The sequence below is a fragment of the Maniola jurtina genome, chromosome W (assembly GCF_905333055.1).
Source record: "Maniola jurtina chromosome W, ilManJurt1.1, whole genome shotgun sequence".
NCBI lineage: Eukaryota > Metazoa > Arthropoda > Insecta > Lepidoptera > Nymphalidae > Maniola > Maniola jurtina.
Window position 1 is genome coordinate 5,821,087 of NC_060057.1, and position 26,143 is coordinate 5,847,229.

General features: G+C 36.9%; 1 protein-coding gene and 2 long non-coding RNA genes across 3 annotated transcripts; all 3 read left to right on the plus strand.

The window, feature by feature from the left end:
• The first annotated feature begins 5,828 nt into the window (after positions 1–5,828).
• Positions 5,829–7,251, plus strand: LOC123879869. Its single transcript, XR_006799081.1, has 2 exons — positions 5,829–6,430; positions 6,652–7,251. It is a non-coding gene; the product is annotated as an uncharacterized LOC123879869 (long non-coding RNA).
• A 62-nt stretch (positions 7,252–7,313) lies between these two features.
• On the plus strand, positions 7,314–13,836 carry LOC123879846 (protein will die slowly-like). The gene is made up of 6 exons (XM_045927738.1): positions 7,314–7,331; positions 7,885–8,029; positions 8,737–8,839; positions 9,756–9,987; positions 12,457–12,654; positions 13,204–13,836. The coding sequence occupies exons 1-5, from the start codon at positions 7,314–7,316 to the stop codon at positions 12,643–12,645; spliced, it is 687 nt and encodes a 228-aa protein (XP_045783694.1). The 3' UTR covers positions 12,646–12,654; positions 13,204–13,836.
• A 778-nt stretch (positions 13,837–14,614) lies between these two features.
• Positions 14,615–25,490, plus strand: LOC123879868. The gene is made up of 4 exons (XR_006799080.1): positions 14,615–14,759; positions 18,260–18,266; positions 18,318–18,321; positions 25,479–25,490. It is a non-coding gene; the product is annotated as an uncharacterized LOC123879868 (long non-coding RNA).
• Positions 25,491–26,143: the final 653 nt, after the last annotated feature.

Consider the following 26,143-nt stretch of genomic DNA (forward strand, 5'->3'; position numbering starts at 1 on the left):
TTCTTATCTGCAATGTCTTCGTGCGCTGTATTTTACGATAAACTATGATGATTATACTCAGTCCGCAGGTTCCAACCAATATGGTGTATATGGGTATGGTTGTGTGGTAAATACTTCCGTGGTCCGAACTCGGAGGTAAAGTGATAGGTGTTTGAGATGAAACCTTTGCACTTGCATGATGTAGGTGATCCAGTTTTGTGGACTTCAATTCATAATGCGGAGATGGTCTTGAGTCATAGGGTTCTTCTTTAGGTAAATCCATAACTTGAATTGCTTGGCCTTTTATGCGATCGTTTCTATTGAGAATCATAAACTCTGGCGTTTTCAAAAAGCAATTTTGTGGAATTACTGCTAAGTAGCTGCCTCGAAGTGTCCGGTACAGGTCGTGGCCACACGATAGGTGAACTTTCGTGGGCAGCGGAAAACTCATTGTATAGTGACGTTCGTCAAGTTGCTCGAACGCTGGTTTTTCCAAAGTTACTTTCACTGGATGGCAAAACCTGCTTCTATTTTGGGCGGTTATAAGTTGTTGGATACAATCTGGTTGATTTGAAGGTTCACGCTGTAAGCTTCTAATATCGGCACATAGATAACCCTTGCTGGTCTTCGGGCATTCAGCCTCTATGTACCTGTACTCGTTCAAGCTTATTGCCAGGAATGGATGATAAGGAATTAGGATCTCATGATTCTTGTTGGGTACAATGGATAATTTATACATATCATATACTTGGGTTAGAATTATAGGAAATTTATAAACTATGAATATTTCGTTTCTTACATAATACGAACCTAATCCTATTATATCATAATACTCTCTATCATCTAAAGATATAATTTTACCAGTACCATAAAGACTGGTTAACCTACTAACTAAATATTTAATTGTACTTAAGCTTATAACTGAATGATGTGCAACCGAAACCTTGATAAAACCTAATACATTTTGTAATTTCACAACTTCTTGAGAAATTGAATCTACATTGTCACTAAGAATGAGAAGAACTTGTGCTAAATGTGCATATTTTATTAAATCAGAATCTCTTTCTGAATTGCTCTGACTTATTCGACTTACTAAGGCTGTTAATCGATTTTGATTTTCTACAATACTATCTACGACGTTTGCATACTGCGTCATCCAGTCTTTGGATATACTAACATGACTATTATATTCGGCCACTAATTTATTGTCATTTTCTTCCAATGATTTTATAATGCTATCATAATGTAAGGCATCAGTATAATCGAGGTTACCAGTAATACTTTTAACGACAGATCCGAGACCATCTATGAGTCCTCTTTTTACTCGAGTTGTTTCGAAACTCTGAAGCTGCTCAAGCACACTCAGGAGTTTTTTCTTTAAATAGTTTAAATGAGATTCAAATAAGTTCTTTGTTTTATTATTTAAATCAGGAGTGACGCTATCTAGTTTGAATATATACAGGCAATCCTAAACTGTTTAGAAGAAAAACAGTACGGTGTCGGACTGCTCCTAGATATGACTAAAGCATACGACAAAGTTTCACACAAACTACTATTAAAAAAAATATACGACTCAGGTATACGGGGAAATGCTCACCGATGGCTGGAATCCTACTTGAAAGACAGACAACAATTTGTACAAGTGCAATATCGCGATGAACGGACTAACATATTAAGCGACTTTGAATCGAACGTACGCGTTACGAACTGGTCTATACCACAAGGAAGTGTCCTCGGATGTATTCTTTTTTTGGTATACATCAACGACCTACCTAACATAATAAACCCACACTCGCGATGCATTATGTTTGCGGATGACGTGTCAGTCCTATCCATGTGCGCGAATGTGACAGATTGTGAAAATTTCATCTTGGAAAACCTAGCAAACATTCAAAATTACTTATCACACAATAATCTCGAAATAAATCTAAATAAAACTAAACTCATACAATTTAAACCGCACCAGAAATATCCACTAAACCTCAAATTACTTGCAAATAACATTAAAATTCAAGAAGTTAGTGACTTTACTCTTCTCGGCCTCACTATTGATACTCACCTGGACTGGAAGTGCCATGTTCACAACCTGAGCGTAAAGCTTTCGCGATTTGTGTATGCTCTCAGCGTACTGAAAGCAAATACAAATTACGAAACTGCACTTTCCGCCTACTACGCATACGCATATTCGTGGATCCGATATGGTATAATCCTCTGGGGGGAAAGCACCAATGCAGAGGATATCTTCATCCTGCAAAAAAAATGTATCCGCATCCTTGTCAACATAAAACCACGCGATAGCTGTAGACCGCACTTTCTAAACAAAAAAATCCTGACAGTACCTTCAATCTATATAATGGAGGCGGCTTTATTTGTTAGGAAGCATTACAATTTATACAAAACTGTGGAGAACACAAAGAAACACGAAAGAAGTGCACGTTTGCAAAACAAACTAGCATACCCTACTTACAAGCTTAAAATCTCCTGCCGCGGCCCACTATACAGAACTACTAACATTTATAATAAAATCCCAAAATACATAACAGATGAAAATAACGATACGACCTTTAGGCGAAAACTCAAACAATGGCTCACACTAAATTGTTTTTATGACATAAATGAACTTTCCTCGTAACTAACTGCACCTACTTTTACGCATATGACCTCAATTCCACGATAAATTATGTACTCCAATGAATATTGTTACGATAGATGTATTCTGAGCAATGGATAAGAACATTTATTTATACGTGACAAAAAAAATACAATTTTTTTAATTATTGTATTTTTTAATTATTGTATTTTTTTTGTGACATTGTATTTTTTAATTAATTACCTACCATTAAATTAACTCAAAATTGTTATTTACATTTCATAATTTTCATAATTGTTAACAATAGAATTGTAATTGTTTTATTCACCAATGTTATACTTTGCAGCGCCCTGACGGGGCTTCATGTTGTAATAATATTTTTTATTATGAAGACATGAATGCAAATAAAGAAAGAATAATAATAATAATAAAGAATAATAGTTGGACATTTATGGAGCTGATTTTCTCTTGCAATTCCGAAAGATTAATACATTGTACAAATGAATGGTAATGGGAAATAATAAAGGTACTTCCTAATTTAAAAGGTAGCAAGCCGGGTCCATCGCTGAGATTTTCAAGTTGGATCTCCTGCATTACCACTGGCTGCAGAAGTAGATTGATTATAAGGAGGATCCTGCAACAATTGGGCAGTGTTAGGAACTCTCTTTAGTCTTGACTTCGCGATTGGGCCTCGTTTTTTTCTAGTGTAAATGTGGATTGGGAGATTTGCCACAACTACATCCTGAGTATAGCGGGGAGCTGCCTTTTGACGAGGGGCAACAGGGTTTCTAACAAAAACTTGTTGCTCTGGGGAATAATTTGCTTCGGGCTCTCTAGTTCTATTACGACTATTAGTTAAATCTCTGCGTAGACTACTACACGATTCGTGGATAAGGTTATATGTAATTTTCATTCTATTTTTATGATCCTGTATGTATTGCTGTAAGACATGTGTCGTGAGGTCTATGTCGAGTGGGTCGCGTGGGTCAAAATGTCCAGTTACTATTTCGATTGGTCTGCATTTTGTGAAACTATGAATACTGCTATTGTAAGCTAGAAGAGCATAAGGTATCAGGTTCCTTACTGATTCATCCTTTTGACTGATTCTAAAGATACGAAGGTGTTCTAAGAGTGTCAAGTGAAATCTTTCAACGATACCATTTTCGTTAGGAGTATGTGGTGCGACCTTATGATGCTGGATTTTATGAAGATTGAAGAACTCAGATATAACTTGATTGTTAAATTCCGGACCGTTGTCAGTAACTACAGTTAAAGGATTTCCATGATGCGTACTAAATTTAAGTAATGCTTGAACTACACTGACTGCCGTGCTGTCTCCTAAGAAATATGCTTGAGCATATTTGGAGAAAGAGTCGACTATTGTCAGAAACTTACAGCTTTCGACACTTAAGAGGTCTAAGTGCACAAGCTCAAAAGGTTTACTGGGTGGTGGAACTACTTGAAATTGCTGTCGGATTGGATTACGGTCATACTTAGCCTGTCCGCATACTTCACAGTCGTTGATAAATTTTGAAATATGCTCTCGCATTTTTGGCCAGTAAAATTTTCGAGATAAAGCAAGAAAGCATTCATTGATACCGCGGTGGTTTGTCTTGCCATCATGGTACTTATCTATAATTTGTTGCTGCCTTAAATATTCTCGAACATTTTCTACTTCTGTTTTAGCTAAATTGAGTATCATTGACGAATTTTTAAAGGTTTTCTGTATTATTGGAATTATCTTATACATAGCCAATGGTGGATTGATTAATAAACCAGTTTTAATTTTAGGTTGAACAAATTCTTTAATAGCATTGATGACATCTATTTCTAAATTTGATTCAGATAATTGAACAGTCGTACGCTTATGGTTTTCAAAGGGGTTTGTAGTGACTGGTTTGGTTTTAATATCACCTACAACGTTAAAAACGATTTGCCTAGTAAATTTATTCAACGGATGTTCTGTAATCGGGATTTCCAAGATGGGGCTTTCGTCATCAGTATGGACAGTTGCTGTTCTAGAACCATCTTCAGCCTCCGGAGCTGAAAGAGTTCCAGAGTCATCTAAAGAGGGAGCTCCGTCCGATAGATTCACAGCAACCGAACTTAGCTCTTCCACATGAACTTCAATGCGCGATAACGCGTCCGCGTTGGTATTAGACTTTCCTTGCTTATACAACACCGTAAAATCGAACTCGCTGAGTTTTAAACGCCATCTTGTAAGTCTCGAATTAGGTTCCTTAAGACTCATTACCCATTGCAGGGGCTTATGATCTGTAATAATTTTAAATTTACGTCCAAAAAGGTAAGGCCTGAAATACTTGGTGGCCCAGACGATTGCTAAGAGTTCTTTTTCTATCGTACTATAGTTCAATTCGCTAGAATTAAGAGTTCTAGATGCATATGCGATCGGTTTATCAGACCCCACTAGGCCCTGTGATAAAACGGCACCTACTGCGACATTAGAAGCATCAGTTGTTAGCAAAAATTCTTTAGTAAAATCCGGATACTGTGAAATGGGATCATTGGTAAGCAGTTGCTTACAGTGCTCGAAACACCTTATGTATTCATCATCGATTATTATTTTAGAATTTTTCTTCAGGCATTGAGTAAGGTCGTTGATGTATACCAAAAAAAGAATACATCCGAGGACACTTCCTTGTGGTATAGACCAGTTCGTAACGCGTACGTTCGATTCAAAGTCGCTTAATATGTTAGTCCGTTCATCGCGATATTGCACTTGTACAAATTGTTGTCTGTCTTTCAAGTAGGATTCCAGCCATCGGTGAGCATTTCCCCGTATACCTGAGTCGTATATTTTTTTTAATAGTAGTTTGTGTGAAACTTTGTCGTATGCTTTAGTCATATCTAGGAGCAGTCCGACACCGTACTGTTTTTCTTCTAAACAGTTTAGGATTGCCTGTATATATTCAAACTAGATAGCGTCACTCCTGATTTAAATAATAAAACAAAGAACTTATTTGAATCTCATTTAAACTATTTAAAGAAAAAACTCCTGAGTGTGCTTGAGCAGCTTCAGAGTTTCGAAACAACTCGAGTAAAAAGAGGACTCATAGATGGTCTCGGATCTGTCGTTAAAAGTATTACTGGTAACCTCGATTATACTGATGCCTTACATTATGATAGCATTATAAAATCATTGGAAGAAAATGACAATAAATTAGTGGCCGAATATAATAGTCATGTTAGTATATCCAAAGACTGGATGACGCAGTATGCAAACGTCGTAGATAGTATTGTAGAAAATCAAAATCGATTAACAGCCTTAGTAAGTCGAATAAGTCAGAGCAATTCAGAAAGAGATTCTGATTTAATAAAATATGCACATTTAGCACAAGTTCTTCTCATTCTTAGTGACAATGTAGATTCAATTTCTCAAGAAGTTGTGAAATTACAAAATGTATTAGGTTTTATCAAGGTTTCGGTTGCACATCATTCAGTTATAAGCTTAAGTACAATTAAATATTTAGTTAGTAGGTTAACCAGTCTTTATGGTACTGGTAAAATTATATCTTTAGATGATAGAGAGTATTATGATATTATAGGATTAGGTTCGTATTATGTAAGAAACGAAATATTCATAGTTTATAAATTTCCTATAATTCTAACCCAAGTATATGATATGTATAAATTATCCATTGTACCCAACAAGAATCATGAGATCCTAATTCCTTATCATCCATTCCTGGCAATAAGCTTGAACGAGTACAGGTACATAGAGGCTGAATGCCCGAAGACCAGCAAGGGTTATCTATGTGCCGATATTAGAAGCTTACAGCGTGAACCTTCAAATCAACCAGATTGTATCCAACAACTTATAACCGCCCAAAATAGAAGCAGGTTTTGCCATCCAGTGAAAGTAACTTTGGAAAAACCAGCGTTCGAGCAACTTGACGAACGTCACTATACAATGAGTTTTCCGCTGCCCACGAAAGTTCACCTATCGTGTGGCCACGACCTGTACCGGACACTTCGAGGCAGCTACTTAGCAGTAATTCCACAAAATTGCTTTTTGAAAACGCCAGAGTTTATGATTCTCAATAGAAACGATCGCATAAAAGGCCAAGCAATTCAAGTTATGGATTTACCTAAAGAAGAACCCTATGACTCAAGACCATCTCCGCATTATGAATTGAAGTCCACAAAACTGGATCACCTACATCATGCAAGTGCAAAGGTTTCATCTCAAACACCTATCACTTTACCTCCGAGTTCGGACCACGGAAGTATTTACCACACAACCATACCCATATACACCATATTGGTTGGAACCTGCGGACTGAGTATAATCATCATAGTTTATCGTAAAATACAGCGCACGAAGACATTGCAGATAAGAAGCACAGCCGAAATTCAGAGTTCTTCATCCGATGACCTCCCGGCGCAATTCACAGCCAAGGTGTTCCATAAGCGCCGATCTGATGGGGGAGGTGTTACGCAGGCGAAGCCAGCGGCTGATACATAGTGAGCCAGCGCAACATGCATTCCCATTCCCACGTACGAATACGACCCGTATAGCTGACGCGGCGTAATACCAGAACCCGCGCGATGTGGGAATCGTAATATTAAGTTAGAATATTCTCATCCTTAGAGATAAGCACTAGTTTTTAGTCTTTTCATTTAAATGTAACTTTGAATATAATTATTATAAGGATATTATCGCCGACTAGTTTTCTTCCATCCACCTCCTGCGAGCCTAAACATTACTAACAATCAAATATTGATGTCAATATTTTGTACTGTAATTGTTGGTTAAAATAAAATCTGTTCTGTGGCTATAGCTACTAGCTAAGTTAGCAATCAAGGGCTAACATATCACACTAATATTATAAAGGCGAAAGTTTGTATGTGTGTGTGTGTGTGTGTATGTTTGTTACTCCTTCACGCAAAAACCACTGGACGGATTTGGCTGAAATTCGGAATGGAGATGGATAATATCCTGGATTAGCACATAGGCTACTTTTTATCCCGGAAAACCAAAGAGTTCCCACAGGATTTCGAAAAACCTAAATCCACGCGGACAAATTCGCGGGCGTCAGCTAGTCATTGAATAAAAAAAAGAGGTTTATTATTCCATGTACATATTTTCACGAATTGTTCAACATTTCTGATACAAACCACTAAGGTCTGGAACAAGTGTCCGTGTTTGCTGCCACGTAATAACTTAGGTAACTTTAAGGCAGAGTGAATAGGCATCTTCTAGGCTCCAATTTAGACCTCATCATTGCTTTCATTAGCCATAATTGTCATCAAGCGCAAGTCAATGTTGCATTAAAAAAAACTTTTATTTCTAGGTCTGGGAGTTAAGTTCTGGCAAATGTTTGAAGACGCTGAAAGGTCACAGTAACTATGTGTTTTGTTGCAATTTCAACCCACAGAGTAATCTTATAGTATCTGGAAGTTTTGATGAAAGCGTTCGAATATGGGATGTACGAACAGGTAAATAATATCTTAAATATACTAATATTAAAAAATGAAAAATGGCATTGAAACAAAGCATTTTTTATCTGCACTTATGCATTCATGCTTTCAGTTTGTACTTCTACGCCGTTAATATTGCCAGTTTTGTAGAGTGGTACCCAAAGCACACAATGCATATTCTTTCTTTTTCTTTTTTGAAAAAAAAAGAATATTAACCATGCTAATCATGACTAATACTCCCCTTTCCGATCCAATTAGCGTAAAGCTTGTGCCAGGATGGGTACGACAATAGTGCAACAGATGGGGTTTGAAACGCCGACCTTTCGGAATTCAGTCCGCTCCTCAACCGTTGAGCTATGGAGGCTCTAAGCCCCATATTAATACCTTTTTGTGATAAAAATAGTGGGCAATCAAGCAGGCAGGTCACCTGATGTCAAGAAATTACCGCCGACCATGAGCAATTGCAACAACAGAGGAACTGTGGATGCATTGTCGGTCTTACAGGAGTTTGTTGATCCACCCCTTGAAACCCCCATTAAAATTTAGTGGGAATATTGCCTAAGGGAGTTGGTTATGGTTACACATTTTGCCTGTGACTTGTGACCTGTGTCATCATTTTATGAGAAATTGAGGCCTTAACTATCATCAGTTTCATTTTTTTTTTTTTTTGATAATTCATCCCAAACAGGTAGATCAAAACTAAGTTTCAAATGTATTGGTTGCAGGTAAATGTTTGAAAACGTTACCAGCACACTCAGATCCAGTATCAGCGGTGCATTTCAACAGAGACGGAAGCCTCATTGTATCCTCAAGTTATGATGGTCTATGGTGAGTTGTTAAACCATTAATAAATTGTTTTTTTTTATTGAAGTGAAAATTTCTTTAGGTGCATTGGGTAGTTTTGGGATGGGTAAAAACTTTGGGGTCGCGTCACACACATGCTTATGTTAATAGCCCTCGAAGTGCCGATAGACGCGAAATCTAAACTGTTAGTTGGTGTAGTTTACAAATTATGAAATTTAAATTTTCGAACCTAAAATTAATTTCAGTTAACACTCCTGTCAGCAATTCCCACTGACTGCCAATTATTTAAATTATATAGTTAAGTTGATTCTTTGAAGAAATTAAATCGGAAACGCATTAGGTCATCGCTACAACTCGGTCGCGCTAAGTTTGCACCTCGCCGGAATGCGGCGCCTTCCCCACTTACCCATTCACCTCCCCGCGGTCGTCTTATCGCGTCGGTACGGTTCGCACACCGTACCTGAACGTCAGTGTGACGTAATCGACGCGAGGTGCAAACTTAGCTTAACCAAGCAGTAGCTTGTGCAGCCAAAAGTAAAATAAATGAATGGACAGATGAATGGCATTTGAATTACATCTATTTTTCCTGATTGCCAAATTTGATGCTACATAATTATCTCAGTAATTCTTTTGATTGGCCACATAGATGAATAACTTCAAATATTTTTGTTTTTAACCCCTGACCCAAAAAGAGGGGTCTTATAAGTTTGACGTGTGTATCTGTGTATCTGTCTGTGGCATCGTAGCTCCTAAACTAATGAACCGATTTTAATTTAGTTTTTTTTTTTGTTTGAAAGGTGGCTTGATCGAGAGTGTTCTTAGCTATAATCCAAGAAGATCGGTTCAGAAGTTTGAAAGTTATCAGCTCTTTTCTAGTTACTGTAACCTTCACTTCTCAGGGGTATTGTAAATTTTTAATTTACACTTGTGTCTATTTTAGTCGAATCTGGGACACAGCCTCCGGACAGTGCCTAAAAACACTCATAGACGACGACAACCCACCGGTGTCCTTTGTAAAGTTCTCTCCCAATGGCAAGTACATCCTCGCTGCTACTCTGGACAACACGTTGAAGCTCTGGGACTACAGTAGAGGCAAATGTCTCAAGACGTACACAGGGCATAAGAACGAAAAGTATTGCATTTTCGCCAACTTCAGCGTCACTGGTGGAAAGGTAATATTATCAAAAGTATTTAATTTCTTATGAGATTAAAGGTAAGCCTGCACTACGAAAATTCACAGTGCGATTTTCCCGCAGAATTCTTTCGAATACGGTTCATACAAGTATTTCACATAATTCGGCGGGAAAAATCGCGCAGTGAAAATTCGCAGTGCAGACTTACTCTAAGGTTGAAATCTATAGAGCACACTTTGACTTTGCGTAGACTTAAGTTTCAGTTAAAACGAGACAGATTTATACCAGCGGCATGGCGCGGTTTTAACTGTGTCTTAATTCTGAACAAAGTCAAAGTGCGCTCTATAGATCTCGACCTAAGAGCCCATTTACCATAAGTGGTTAGCTGCAAGCTGAGAATAACACTTATAATAATTTTTATTTTTATACATTTTCTAACATAATTACTATCTTCACTTTTTGATGCTATAGTTGAGTGACCTGTATTGTGAATCGTCATTACAAAACCTAATAGACTACAGGCCCATGTTCAAAAATGGATGGGTCATATGAACCACCAGGTGACGTATACAGGACGATATAAGAGCATAAAATAATAAGATTCAGCACTATGCCGTCACTTGTAAGCTGTCCAACAGAGTGCTGGTGAGAATTCAAAAGTGCAGGTAGAGTGAGTACATTTTGGTCATATATTTTTGTACGGCATTTTTACCATCGATAGATCCATGAAAAATAATAAGAAAGCGCGCAGTGCCGTAAAAAAATGGTGCGCCACAAAGTCAGTAAATTTTTTGATTTTCTGATAATTTCCAGGATAAATTTGGTCATTTAATTCTGTACGGCATTAGTTTCATACTGTTTCAATACAGCCTCTAATCCATTATTCCGCAACGCCGTACAAAAATCATGCGACAAGGGGAAAAAATTGAGGGTAGCAACCCCCTCTCTTTCCGTGGTCCGGGGGATGATTTGAAACAACATAAAATTAATTTATTTTGAAAGTGTTTTATGCATAGATAATATTTTTTTACATGCCGTACATTTTCGTAGGTCCAAAGGTTTGTAGGGGATGTGAATATTATATACACACCCGTTCACTTCAGTTAGACGGCATAGTGATTTTATTATATTATCAATTGTTCTCTTCAAAAATATGTTAATGCCGTACAGTATCAGATGGCCATAAAGTACTACACCCTTAAAATGGTAGCGTCATTTTCATCAGCCTAAAAGATATGGTCTGCATTAAAATGTACGGCATAATTTTTTTCTAATTTATTTATCTTAATACTATTTAAAACAAGGGAAAAGCGTAGATAATTGCTATATTTTATAAATTTATGAATATTTAAACTTTTGCAATAATTTGAAAAATTTCAGTTTTTGTATTTCTCTATAATTTTTTTAGAACAGTTTCTTTTGAACGGCAATACTATATAACAATAGTATTTTACACTATCATGTTAAAAAAAAAGTTGCCGTACAGAGTCAAATGATTTTACAGCTTTAAAAATCAAGTATACCATGAAATTAAGATAATTATTGATACACATTCAAATGAACACTAATTTTTTGACGGCATTATTTTTAATAGTACTTTTGAGTGCTAGATAATGTTTTGGAACCAAAGCCGTACTTTTTCAAATCACCCCCTGGACCACGGAAAGAGAGGGGGTTGCTACCCTCAATTTTTTCCCCTTGTCGCATGATTTTTGTACGGCGTTGCGGAATAATGGATTAGAGGCTGTATTGAAACAGTATGAAACTAATGCCGTACAGAATTAAATGACCAAATTTATCCTGGAAATTATCAGAAAATCAAAAAATTTACTGACTTTGTGGCGCACCATTTTTTTACGGCACTGCGCGCTTTCTTATTATTTTTCATGGATCTATCGATGGTAAAAATGCCGTACAAAAATATATGACCAAAATGTACTCACTCTACCTGCACTTTTGAATTCTCACCAGCATTCTGTTGGACAGCTTACAAGTGACGGCATAGTGCTGAATCTTATTATTTTATGCTCTTATATCGTCCTGTATACGTCACCTGGTGGGTCATATGACCCATCCATTTTTGAACATGGGCCTGTAGTCTATAACAATATTTTAATATAATTTTAAACTGATATTACGCGTCTATTGATATGATAGTTGGCACATAAAGCAAAATACATGGCGAGTCCTGTCTCAGATTGTATGCATAATACATTCCATTGAGTAAGTCCCCTTTATTGGAAGTTGCCATATTTACCCACTTCCAAAGTACTCCAGTTGGTCACAATTTTTGTGTGTTAATTTCACATAAATATTTTACGAAAAATGTTCCAACCCACAATCAAGTCATAATTGAGGTATACAGCTGAGCGTTTACCTTAAAATAACGTGCCGCATCACAAAGATATAATTTTCCTTTGTGATTTGTCTTCTGATTTCTTGAGCTCCATTTACTTTAATATCCAGCTATATATTTTCATGTGATACAAATTGTACTTTATTCAACAGTGGATAGTATCGGGCTCAGAGGACAACCTGGTGTACATATGGAACCTGCAGTCGAAAGAGATAGTACAGCGGCTGTCCGGCCACACCGACACAGTGCTGTGCACGGCGTGCCACCCCACCGAGAACATCATCGCGTCCGCGGCGCTCGAAAACGACAAGACCATAAAGCTCTGGAAGAGTGACACGTAATACTGATTGGTAGGTTTGTATATTTATCTGTTACTAGCTGTTGCCCGCGACGTTGTCCGCGTGGATTTAGGTCACTACTATTACTAAGCCTGCGTTGTCAGTCCGTCCGTCGGTCAGTAGGCTGTATCTCGTGAACCGTAATAAGTAGAGCGTTGAAATTTTCTCATAACGTGTATTGCCGGTGTAAGAACAAATAATAAAAAATTAAAAATGGTCACCATGAAAATTAAAAAGAGCTATTTCACAGATACACCTTGTACAGATGTGTGTAAATGTGGTCACTTGAGCGACAACATTTTATTTGTGACCTGTCATCTATAGTAATATAGATCAATGGTTGTATGGGAAGGAAGTGCTAAGTCGCCTTCTAGGGGTGTTACTCAATGATACGCGATTGTATGAATTAACTTTAAATAATTTTTAAAGCAGTTTTACCTTACATTTTAATTTGTACATTGTTAGTTGACCTGTATTCATTGGCAAGGTGTTTCTAAATTTTTACTTTACGAAAAAAAATGAAAAGAATACATTTAAGTATATTATTTTCCTTTGTTCCAGGAAACACACGCACAGACAGCGTTTTACAAAAAAAAAAAAAAATTGGCTCCATATTGAGAGCCTTGGCCTTTGGCTTTGTGAATACATAGTTTTACTTAAGGTTTACTTAGTGTAACAGACAGTCAGACGAAATGTTATTTCATATCTAAAGATACACTTAATCAATCAACCTTTGAATGTGTGATTTTTTCCTTTCTTTGTTATTACTATATTAGGGCCATAGCAGACGCGATGCTTTTAGCAACGGCGATTTCATGACTTCATGACGACTTTCTGGGTTCAATCGCTGCATTAAAATCGCGCGATTCAGCGATTGTTTCGATGCTGCATCGCGTTTTGATGATTTTCTGCTTTCGATCGCTGTATAAATGAAATCGACTTGATCGCTGCGACTGGAGATTGTATGTGCGCGGAGTTGAGCAAACTGCGAAAAGCAAGTGAATCGCCGATCGCTGATGCTGAAAGCATCGGGTCTGTTATGGCCCTTAGATATTTTTGTAACTGGCGTGCAAATGAAAGGTGGAGAAAGTGTGTTGCCTTTTTGTTTTTAGTTTATATTAAGTTATAAGGATCCTAAAGAATTAAAAAAGCTTAAGAATAACTTGTTGGATGCAATTAAAAATTTAGTAGTTATTATTGTTGTTTTCTTGTACATTCCTAAAGAGTATTTTATTTACCCAATCAAAATGATATAGAATAAACTCTTATTATACAGCATGAAGATGCAGCCGCGTTTGTCTGTGTGTCATCATCATCATCAACTGAGCACCTCAGAGTGAGAAACCTTGGGTTTTGGCCGTGGTTCACCATGCAAGCCAAGAATGGATTGGCAGACTTTACACACCTTTGAGAACTTTATGGGGAACTTTCAGGCATGCAGGTTTCCTTACGTTTTCCTTCACCGTTAAAGCAAGTGATATATTCAATTAATTGAAACGCACATAACTCTGAAAAGTTAGAGGTTCGGACCCCCGACGCCCCTTATAAGAGGTCGACGTCTCTTACGCACTGCATTCCACCCGAATATGAGAATTCTATATCCAAAGTAACAAGTATTATTTGTATGAGGGGTAGGTGCGCACTAAAACTGAATTTTGAAAGACTGATTTTATGAAAACTAAACAAACGGGTTGCGCACTAAATACGAGTACTATCCGAATTTTACGAAAACGAAACTGGTTGCGCAGTAGATTTATAAATTTCAAAATTCGCATTTTACGACAACGAAAGCAAGTGCGTACTATAAATCATATCTCAACCTCATAGAAATATTTTAGTAGACCTCCGGCCAGAGATGAGTTTTATTATTTGTAAGTACTAAATATATCCGCGGATAGGAGTTATTATAGCGCATACATACAAAAATCTCAGTGGACGCTTATAACTATCGTGAGTAACCAACCAATCACTAATTGAATTTAGAATGTCTTTGAAAACGTGTTTGTGATCGGTTAGCGACTCAAAATGGTTAACGCCTACTGAGATTTTTGTCTCTATCATTTGTATGGGATTACGTAAAAGAAAGAGCGCTATACTAATTTCATTCCGCGGATAGAGTTAGGCTACTGCTACGGTTAGGTACTTTGGATCGAGAATTTACTCTCGGATTAAGATCGGATGCAATGCGTAAAGAGCCTTAATGTACGAAAACACATAAAAGCCGCGGGGTATTGAGAAATGTGTCGGCCATAATTTTATACAGGGCGTTATTACTGAAACTAAACGAGAAAAATTAGGTCAGCGTGCCCCGGGGATATTAGACGAACGCCTTATATCCGCTTGATACCTACACCTAAGTTATAATGTAGGTAATTGACTGGAGGTCTCGTGGGTTTAGTTAGATTTTTTATTTACTTGCTAGCGACCCGCCCCGGCTTCGCACGGATGCAATGTAGATAGATAGGTACTAACGTATGTGTGGTTTGTTAAGTATATTTCAAAAGAATAAGATAGCATTTTCAATGAAAGCTTTAATCGGTTTGATTTCTTCCGACATCTTAAACAATTATCGTCACATTTGAACAAATGAACACAAAACAATATTAAACTATCCGTACAAATCTTCCTCTTGAATTATTCCATTTATTAATGAAAACCGCATTAAAATCTGTTGCGTAGTTTAAAAGAACTAGGTAAGCGTAAAGCGTACCTACCTACCTACATAAGGACAGAAGACGGCGTGAATCGCCTTTGTTTTATACTATGTAGAGAGAGTAGTAGAAGCGGTGATAGCCTAGTGGTTAAGACGCCGGCCTCCTACTGGGCTGGTCGGGGGTTCGATCCCGAGCACCCACCTCTAATTTTTCGGAGTTATGTGTGTTTAAGCAATTGAATATAACTTGCATTAAAGTTCACATACATGACGTGTTCACTCCTTTCTGCAGGTGTGCGTTGAACCTCGAGGAATTTTCTTTAATGGATGTAGTCAAAGCTTACTTTGATTTAGAAAAATTAAAGAGCCACCTACCTATATTAAAAAAGTATATTAAGCGGCCTTTAACAAATTAAAGCCTAAACATGATTAAAGGCTGTATTTACGCCTAGGCATTTCAACTCGTATTAAGTACGTTGGTTTCACTAAAATCTGATACAATAACAACCAAAATCTCCAAGTAAACTCATTCCCCTATGTGATTAATGATAAGAGGTACGACCCTCAGCAATGAGAAAGACGAAGCGCAGAGAGAGTACACCTAAGTATATTGATGATAGGTTATCCGTCACAGCAGTGACTGTGGCTTAAAATCCTGTTTCTGGAATCTGGGTGCCAAAATATCGTTATTTTTATTTTAGGTAAGTTCATGTAGTAGGTACTAGCCATAAATGAGAAAGGCTCATAAACATTTGCTTTATGGTCACAACACAAATGGAATGGTAGATTTACAGCTTAAGTGTAGAAAGGGGGGCACTTAGCAAAGCGCTACAATCAGTAAGTGCTGCTAGATAAACGCTTTATGCTGTTTAATAAGCAAATGCAAGTAGAAAAGCTATAGCCTCAATATGGATTTATAATCTACTAGCTGATGCCCGCGACTTCGTTCGCGTGGATGTAGTTTTTTAAAAATCCCGTGGGAACTCTTTGATTTTCCGGGATAAAAAGTAGCCTATGTGCTAATCCAGAGTATAATCTATCTCCATTCTAAATTTCAGCCCAATCCGTCCAGTAGTTTTTGCGTGAAGGAGTAACAAACATACACACACACACACACACACACACACACACACACACACACACACACACACACGCACACACACGCACACACACACACACACACACACACACACACACACAAACTTTCGCCTTTATAATATTAGTGTGATATCTACTCATATTACAAAAATGTAAAGTTTGTAAGTTTGTTTGTAGGGGGTAATCTCTGGAACTATTGAAGCGATTTAGATATTTTTTTTGACAAGTAGAAAGCCACATTATGCTGAGTGACTTAGGCTTTATTTTATTTTCAAAAATTATGGATACAGTACGATAAGCTACCGTGCGAAGCCGGCGCGGGTCGCTAATTGGCGCGTGTGGGGCGAACTTAAGTTCTAAAGGTTCCGTTGTAGCTTCAAACTTATCCCTTGCATTATTTTGTCTGGTTCTGTTCTGAATTCTAAATCTAGTGCCATTCTTTTCCACAGGAAGTACGAGTATTATGGAAGGGGTAGCAATAAATTGAGACCTGTCAATTAAATTAAAAATCAGTAGTTTAGAAATTGTGTTCCTACACAATCTCTAAACCCACTGATCTACTAGCGTCAATAATAATTATCGTACTTACAAGCTTAAAAATAGATAAATACGACAATTATAGCAGAGGTGAAAAGGTGAAAAACACTATGCTTTACATTTATAAAAAAAATGTGTTTAATTAGTAGGTACCTACCTACCCTATAGCCCGTAAAATTTTTGGCAATAATTTATTTGGTCTGATGGGAGGCTTTGGCTGTGATACCACCCTGCCCCCATTCAAGGTTGTACCGTAATGGCAATGGCATATTAGGTTCATACTTTGGCCTACCCGAAATCCAAAATCTACTCAGTTAACTACCTAGAGTACCCATAGGAGCCCTATTAAAGTCATAAATAAAACGCATTAACTTACTAATGTAGTGATGATGTAAGAAAAGAATGTTTTAACTTGTGCATACTTGGCTTCATCGCCGGTTAATTAAGTTCTTACCGGCGACAAGAGGCTTTCCAGGATGCTTCGTTATCTCGCGAAAATGAATAGCTCCATATAATTACTAGAAATTCCTGCGACTTTGTTAGCGTGGCAGGATATTTTGGAATATCTTTATCTATGGGTAGGTACGTACTACGTAGGTACCTACTTTTACTTCTTCTCCTTCTCTCTTTTACTCCCGCTAATAAGACCACGGTGCTTAAGTACCACTGGACACGGGAGGTTCCTTTCATTAGTTCTTGTTTGATTGTCTTTTGTTGAATTTGTAAGATAATCATGATAAAATTTAATTAGGTAAGTACGTAAACTAGCTATACTAAAATAGTATATTTATAAAGTACGCTTATGCACAAGGTAGTAGGTACCTAAGTATAGAAAGAGCTGTTGGTGCTGAATTTACGCCTTAAAACAGGGATATTAAAAAGTTAAACTTAAATAAAAATGTTCTATTTTGCATAAAAAAACAGACAAATTGTAAGCATAAAAACTTAATTGAATAAACGACCTCGTTTGTGGGCAAGCAAACAAAACGCCAAAGAAGTATTCAAGTATTGGAAGTTGCGGGCTCTTGCATTTAAAATAGAAATATAAGGAGACACAGGGCGGAGGATTTTTCCACCGCTTTTTAGCATTGAGTTATAGACCATAGAGATACATTTTTTTTTAAATAAGACGTCAGAATGGTAAGACGTCAGAGGGCTTTTTATTTGCCTGAGTGGCTGGTAAAAGGAAAACTCCAACTCCATAAGCATACAACTCGAAAAAGTAAGAAAAGGGCACGCTTTACTATATTAATATTACTAGTGGTTCACCCCGAACTGAGACCTCGCGGTATCCCATAGTTCACATAAGATAATTTTAACTATATGTAGGTATATTGTAACGGGCAGAAGACAGTACGATATATTATTACCATTAGGTACTGTGCAGTTATGTTAAAAATACTGATGCCCATTAAAATCTTTGAGAAATTGAACCTCCTCCTTTTTGAAGTCGGTTAAAAAAGCCGCATATCCAATATAAAATCAAAAAGGGCTAAGGGCGTTTGCGGAAAACCACCTCTAGCATACCCCCTCTAGTACTTGGCAACTCTCTGAAAAAGTATCTCGAATAAAAACCCTAGGAACAAGTTACGCGGCGTTCGATGCTTCACGTTTCTTTTATAATAAGTTTGGATTTATTTCCTTTTGCACGTCTTTGCTAGGCAAGATCGCTATTTGAATAACGGTATTTTGCGGGACCTTTTATTTTTATTTGTGACTAGCTGATACCCGCGACTTCGTTCGCGTGGATGTAGGTTTTTTAAAATTCCCGTGGGAACTCTTTGATTTTCCGGGATAAAAAGTAGCCTATGTGCTAATCCAGGGTATAATCTAACTCCATTCTAAATTTCAGCCCAATCCGTCCAGTAGTTTTTGCGTGAAGGAGTAACAAACACACACACACACACACACACACACACACACACACACACACACACACACACACACACACACACACACACACACACACACACACACATACAAACTTTCTCCTTTATAATATTAGTGTGACTAGCTTGTGCCCACGACTTCATCAGCGTAGACTACTTACACAAATTTCAAACCCCTATTTTACCCTCTTAAGCGTTGAAGTTTTTAAAATCCTTACTTTGCTGATGTCTACGACATAATAGCTATCTCCGACATAACAGCCCGACTCTTGTCAATCAGTACGTTGGTGCATCAGTCAGTTAGTCACCTTTTCTTTTTATATGTTTAGACTAGACGTTTCATATCAGTAGGCACGTATTTTTCAAAGTGGCTTCTTGAAGCACGTAAGTGCACTGTTACGGCGCATAGAAACTCTCGTGAAATTACTAAAAAAATCGTGAAACAAGCGAAAAAAACAATTTTGAAAAGATTGAAAAGAACGTCTTAATGTCCTGCGACATCTCTAGCGATAGGTAGGTACTTGTGGTAGGATTTTGTAGGGCAGGACAAATATAGGCATTATCCTTTTTTTCTTCTAGACAAGCGCGCTTCGTAGGCTGTATCATCACTTGCCAGCTGGTCTGATTGCAGCCAAGCGCTTATCTACACATAAATTAAAAAAATACTTCCAAGTTAAGTGGAATATTTCCCCAAGCAGTTTCTGTGTTAGTGGGTGTGTGTTATTTAGATTAGCTCTGTGACAAGTTACGCGGAACGAGCTCAAAGACTGTGCCACATAGGTAGGTACTCGTAGTAAGTAACTCTGAGATTAACGTCTGAGAAGGAACTATTTAACTTGTGAACTGAGGTTCAGGTAGGAGTTCGTTTTTGTTGCTTATTTACAAGTACCTAGTACCGTATATGTTGAAAGTCATGGATCTTGCTAATTTTTGAACAAAGTAATCTATGTATACATATATATTTAATTATTACGTATGTAGACGTTATAATATCTCACGTAACATATACGAGTAAAGCACAGGCCACAATGCGGTTTGCTAACTTTGTTTAGCTTAGTTCTCATAGCTGCGGCTTCTTTTCATACTTCGGTTCTCATCGCGAACTACGAAGCTAAACTAAGCTATCTAATTTAACTATGTAAGCTAGCTAACCTGACAAAGTGTAGCGTGAGGCGCTCTCCACCCTACACAGCGCAAGATGAACCGACGAAGCGACGATTGTAGAGGGGAATGGTTGGATGCGGATGAAACTGAAGACTACCGAGTGTATTAGCGTACATTAGGAAAGCTCTATATCGTACTGTGGATGTCCACACGATAATGAACATGATGTAGTATCTTATCCTAAACCATCCTTTTACTTGTAGGTACCTACCTATTGAGTTTTTCCTTTAGATTCCTATAAACCATCTAATCTAGATGGTCAGTCCGAGAGTCGGTATAAGGGGTGACTTAGGTACTTAGGGTTAATAAGCGTTGTTTAAATTCATTGGAGACACTTTTCATGACTTATAAGTGAGGGTTGTAGTCCATGTTATCTCTTAAAGCGAGAGTAGGTATTGTTAGTTCGCCCACGGAGGCTCGGTTAATCTAAAGGTTGTAATCCTGACGTATCCGGTTTAACATTATCCATGTTTAGTTGAATTAGTTCATCTCTTTAATCTTAATCATCTTATTGAAGTGGGATAGCAGTTTATTAATTTCAATAAAATTATCTTAATGGTCATCCTGACGTTGCATCAAATATTTAAAAACAAGTTATTTTTTACCGTAATTAACCATAGACCATAGTGGACTTTGAAATCACAGAGAGACATTTATTTTAATCCTAATCCTAATAAATCTTCTAATTCAATCTTTTACAAATCGTTCCATAAGTTAGGGATTTCAGCTTAGCTAATAGCCACTCTACCGGTAAAGCTGGACCGATAAGCGACTTAGCTTAGATGTAACGTAGAAGCCATTTAGTGGTATAGTGCCTTGTAACTGTATTATCTAGATGTCTTCTCTGGTACAAGAAGCCTTTCTTTAATACATTGGAAGAACAAAAGTCCCAGGTTTGGGAGAGTCAATTTGAAAAGTTATGACAAATTTTACTTTTATTTTAATTTTTCTATTTACTATGTTTAACACAAATTAATGTATTTGCATGCCAGCTTGGCGTGATACAGCTGGACCAGTATTTGTATAATTACAGTATCAGCAAATAAATAAATTGAATTTAATTTAATTTAATTCTTTTTTCTTTGATCTTCGACCCTGTCCCAGAAGAATTCTCGCTGCTGGCAGTATTCTTACAATTCGCTCGGACTATAACAAATTCCCGTCTCCAGAACCAGATAGGCTCCGTTCAGGTAAATCATACAAATATTCAGTCAGGATTATACAGTATTCACACAATTGAAAAAGAAACAAAGTGAAAGATAATAATATTATAATATATCAGAAAGTTCGCAAAAAAGATCTGAAAAAAGTTTCTTTGAAAACGAGACAACTTTCGTGCCAGTTCTCTGCTCTGGGTGTTCTAGTGTTTAAACTCTCGTGAGAGATTTCTCCTCTGGGTGTTACGAGTAGGTATCTCTCGTTTCCTCCTTCCTTTCTATTCCCTATCTTCTCTCCTCTTCATTATAGTCTCAACATCTACCCGGACATCTGCTATTCCTCTTTATACAGACGAAATCCTTAACAGACTCTGCCCAGTCTTAATTACTGTGCTCTGGTGACAATCCTGAAAAAGTAAACAATTTCTCGTAACCTGAAATGTCGAGTCAAATACAGCTAAAGTGAAAAAAGGGACGCGATAATGAAATAAAAGCAATATTTATAAGTAGGCCGCGGGACAAAATATAATTTATTTCAATTTGATATTTTGTTATTGGAAGCAACAGTTTCTACCATCCTACAGGGCTATTCTCTAAGTGAAAAGCCTTACTTCAACAGTGTCGCATCTACGAAATAAAACACGAGTATTTAACTCAGTAGCGCTGGCTATAAGGCTGTGTAACAGGCGTAGAATCTTAATGATATGTACAAAACCGACGGCCGGGTCGCAGTTTCAGTAGATCGTATTCAAGTAGCCTTCGTCGGCTTTGTACTTAAATAATTGAACCTGGGTCGGATGGTCTACTAAGGCTACATTTGGCTTGTAGGCTGCTTATACTCGTATACTGTTAACAAGACTAGATTTTTTTTTTTGTTTTTATCTTGTCCATCTTGCTTTACCAACAGGGCAAAAGGAAGACAAGTGTTTCCCTCATGATCAACTATTGCATTTTTGTGTCACAGCAAGAACAGATAATTTAGAATGGATTTAGTTTATTTTTCGGAGGGCAAATATTTAATCTTTTTCAATGATTATAATATAATTTAACTTCTATCCTATTAATGTGTATTAAGTGGTTTTCCTATTGACTTTCTTTTGCTAAACGAAAACACTTAACAACAACAAACAATATATTTTCATGAAATATGTTTCGTCGTCGAACTCAACGACGAGCACAGCGTTTCAGAAAATATTATACGACAGGATACATAGGTGTGAACGAAAGCTGCGCGTAGCCGGCGAGCGACCAGTGAGTGACGCGATTTATCATTGTATGGACGTTATCGCAACGCACTGAGCTTTTAACCGCGCGAATTTCAATTTGAAAATCGGGCGTTTTCCATTAGCTTTTGTATGATGTGCGGATTTTTTGTTTAATTAAAATATAAGTGTTTTGTAGTGTCGTGATTGCTTGTATGGATTTGTTCGGTGAACATCACAGGGTCAGTATATTTAGTTTTTTTTAAACTTTGTATATTATGTTATGGGCGTATGATTTTTAAGAAAAAAAAAATTGGTTTCAGATTTCTTAATTTAGTGCTAGGTACTGGTAGTTAATTGGCACTTATCTAATGCGTTTGAAGATAGGTAGAGTGTGCTGATCAGGCTAGTAGTTTTTTTCAGCCAATTATCTTAACAACTCTGACAGCTAACGGCAAACGAAGTGTTATCAAATTAAACGCTATTAGTGTGCAGATTAGCGTGCGTTCATCTTAAGTGCTTTTTACGAACGGAAGTAGCTAGTCCTTAGTCTTAGGTAACTATCTGTCTTACTCCAGTTTCGTACAAAGGCTATATATATTTTGCTGAAAAGTGAAATGTAATTCTTTCAGTTACTTATTCAACTTTGAGATAGTAGATGAAGCCGCCTAATTTTGCTCAAACTTTTTTAATTTTTTATTCCGATACAAGTTAGCCCTTGACTGCGATCTCACCTTATGGTAAGTGATGATACAGTCTAAGATGGAAGCAGGCTTACTTAAAAGGGGTATGGTAGTTTCATTAAACTCGTACCCCTGGTTGGGTTCTATGAGACCTCTCTGACGCAGTGAAGAACGCTCTCTTCTAAGCAGGAGGTCCCGAGTTTGATTCTCGGGAGGGGCAATTCGAGAATTTATAATTTCTGAATTGTCTCTGGTTTGATCTTTGGTTTGGTAAAGCCGTACTGCCAAGCGATTTTAGCGTTCTGGTACGATGCCGTGTAGAAACTGATAAGGAATCAAACTATCATATCCTTTTAAGTTACTCGTAGCTTGCTAGCTTATGGATAGGCGCTTCCATCTTAGGCTGCATCGTCTCCCATTTGTTGTGATTACAGACAAGCATAAGCCCATTTAGTTATTAAAAAAAAAAAAACACCAGCTAAGATCGCAGTCAAGGGTTTGATATGGGAATAAAAAAAGCTACGCCTGATTTTATTCGCTTATCCAGTTATACGTTGAGGCAGATCCATTTGGCGGGTAATTCCTACGCTCTGCTTTGTTTTTTCCGTGGCTTTCACGCTTTTCCTCTTCTTTGTAATATGTCACCACATAATGAGCTTCAACATCAAAAAGGAATTGACGTAAGTATAGGAGATAGTACCCAGGATCTTGCTGGAATAACTTATGGTAGTCATTTAAAAGAAGTAGCATGCGTTTATAGTGAAGACTTTGACTCTACCTTGTAGACAGCTATCTCTTTTAATCTCGTGCATTTTATAACTGTCTTACTATGACTAAGTAAGACGGTTATAAAATACCGGATACCAGTGATAGCGGATTTTATATACCAGGCAATATGAACGTAACATATCTATCGTATGTAGCCTGTAGGTATAAAGCATGTATAAAGGTAAATATTATATCATAGTTTGGAACGTAAAATGCAACATCCCGTCTCAAACGAACTATGTAGTTACACTGTTTTTTATTCGATATCAAACTAACTCTTGACAGTCATTAGATTATCAAGCTGCCTCATGTATCATGATAGAAGGCTAACCTGCAGCCCGAGCACAATCGGTGCGACACCTCTCTCGCGGCTTGTGCAATATTTTGACGATTAAAAACCAAGATTTTTTTGTCACACTCAGTTGTCTGTGCTCGGACTAGCGGAAACGCTACGGCAGTTCAAAAAGCCCCATAGTCCTAAGTCTTTATCGTTAGAATGGTATGTAAAAGGTTTTTAAGTATAAAGGTTTTTCTTACTGTAGAACTTAGGCAAGTTCAACATAACTAATATCAACTTTTCTTCTCTAACTAAGCGTATTTAAGCTTGAGAGTAGGTAAGTATGTACAACAATAGTCCGGCTGAAATTAGTTCACCTTTTGAATTTCAGTCTGCTCTGTGGATCATTATGACTTCGACCTAGGGAACTTTCCTATATACCTATTTAAAAATAATTTTAAAATGATCTATAATAATCGGCTTTCCTCCAAAAAAACATCGTAAATCGACTACCTACCTATCTCTCAATTATTTTTAAATTAAACGAAAATACTAAAAAACTGAAAAATTAATTGAAAAGTTCAAATAAAATTTTCCATTATACTCCGAAATAAGTATGATCGACTAGATGCAATAAGACTAAAACGAAATAAGGCATTTGAAATAAAATAAAATTTTCTATTAAGCCACTTCAATATTCACTCAACCATTTACCTACACGTCTATTTGAGCAAATCCATTAGCTCTGAAATTCTTGTTGGAGTCGTTGTTTTTTTTCATGGCTTTTACGATTTTCCGTCGATATCTTTCTATAATGAGTTACGGTATTAAAAAGAAATATCCATTATATTGACGTAAAGAAATAATAAATGCTGTGTAAAAAGTACCTTTAGCTTTGATATCATGAAATATTGAGCTAGAAAGTTAATAAGTTATAAATATGCTTCTCATTAAACCTATATAGTTATACCAATATAGTTTAAATAATAATTCTTGGTAAAATCTTCAGTTTTTTCACGTAACTAACGATTTTTCTCATGATATTTTTCGATAAATAATAAGTTTCACCATTAAAAATATTAAAATTTTAGTGACGTAAAGAAAAAATGCACATTGAAACCATTTTCTTGCTTTTGAGATTAATAAACATTAAATTTATAAATATAAACTTTTTATATCATAAAAATATTTTTAGAACTAGAAACTCATAAAACTTACAACAAAAAGTAAGTATAAAATATTTCTGAAGAAATAATTTTTGGTAAGCAAGGAGAGGATTTGTATCTTTAGGTAAGTAGGTAAGTATAACCGGAAGAGGAGTTTTCTTCGAGCTTAGAGAATTTCACTAAGTCGTGTAACTTTCTATGAAACTATATATTTTTACGGAAATCTGACAAACCATAGACAGATATTAGGTTATAGAGTATGCCTTTAAAATTCCATTGAGTTTGACTGCTTATTAATGAGAATAGAAGTTCGTTTGTATGGGGCATTCGCGTTATTGAAGAAAACCGGTCAAGTGCGACTCCGATTTCAAAGGATTTCGTACCATCATACAATATAGGACTTAGGTGATATTTAACTACAACTTCACGGTTTCCGGATTTTTTCCTTTACTTGTGCTATAAGACCTCCTACATGGCAAATTTCATGATTCTAGGTCAACGGGAAGAACCTTATAGGTTTTCTTGACAGACACGACGGACGGACGGACGGACAGAGAGACAGAAAGACAATAAAGTGATCCTATAAAGGTTCCGTTTTTCCTTTTGAGGTAAGATACCCTAAAAACTGCCAAAATTTCTAAAACAATTTAAAGAACACACAAGTTGAATAAGATACAAAACGGATGATCCGTTAAATCGTCAGCGTATAAACAAACAATAAAATTTATGAACCGAAGGGATGGACACTATTATGTCTTGCGGAACGACGAAGGTGTGTCCCTATACACCATTTATTACCGCTAGCTTAATCGAGAAACTTCGATTGACACCGAGTTCAGCTAGGGTTGACTACCTAGAACGTGTTTGGCCCCGTAGCCTAAGAAAAGATACAAAAAAACAGAGATCA

Bases quoted from the DNA above. Each gene is read 5' to 3' on its own strand.
- LOC123879846 (XM_045927738.1), top strand. The intron at 8,030-8,736 runs GTAAATAATATC...TATTGGTTGCAG, and splicing joins AATATGGGATGTACGAACAG to GTAAATGTTTGAAAACGTTA. The intron at 8,840-9,755 runs GTGAGTTGTTAA...TGTCTATTTTAG, and splicing joins TCAAGTTATGATGGTCTATG to TCGAATCTGGGACACAGCCT.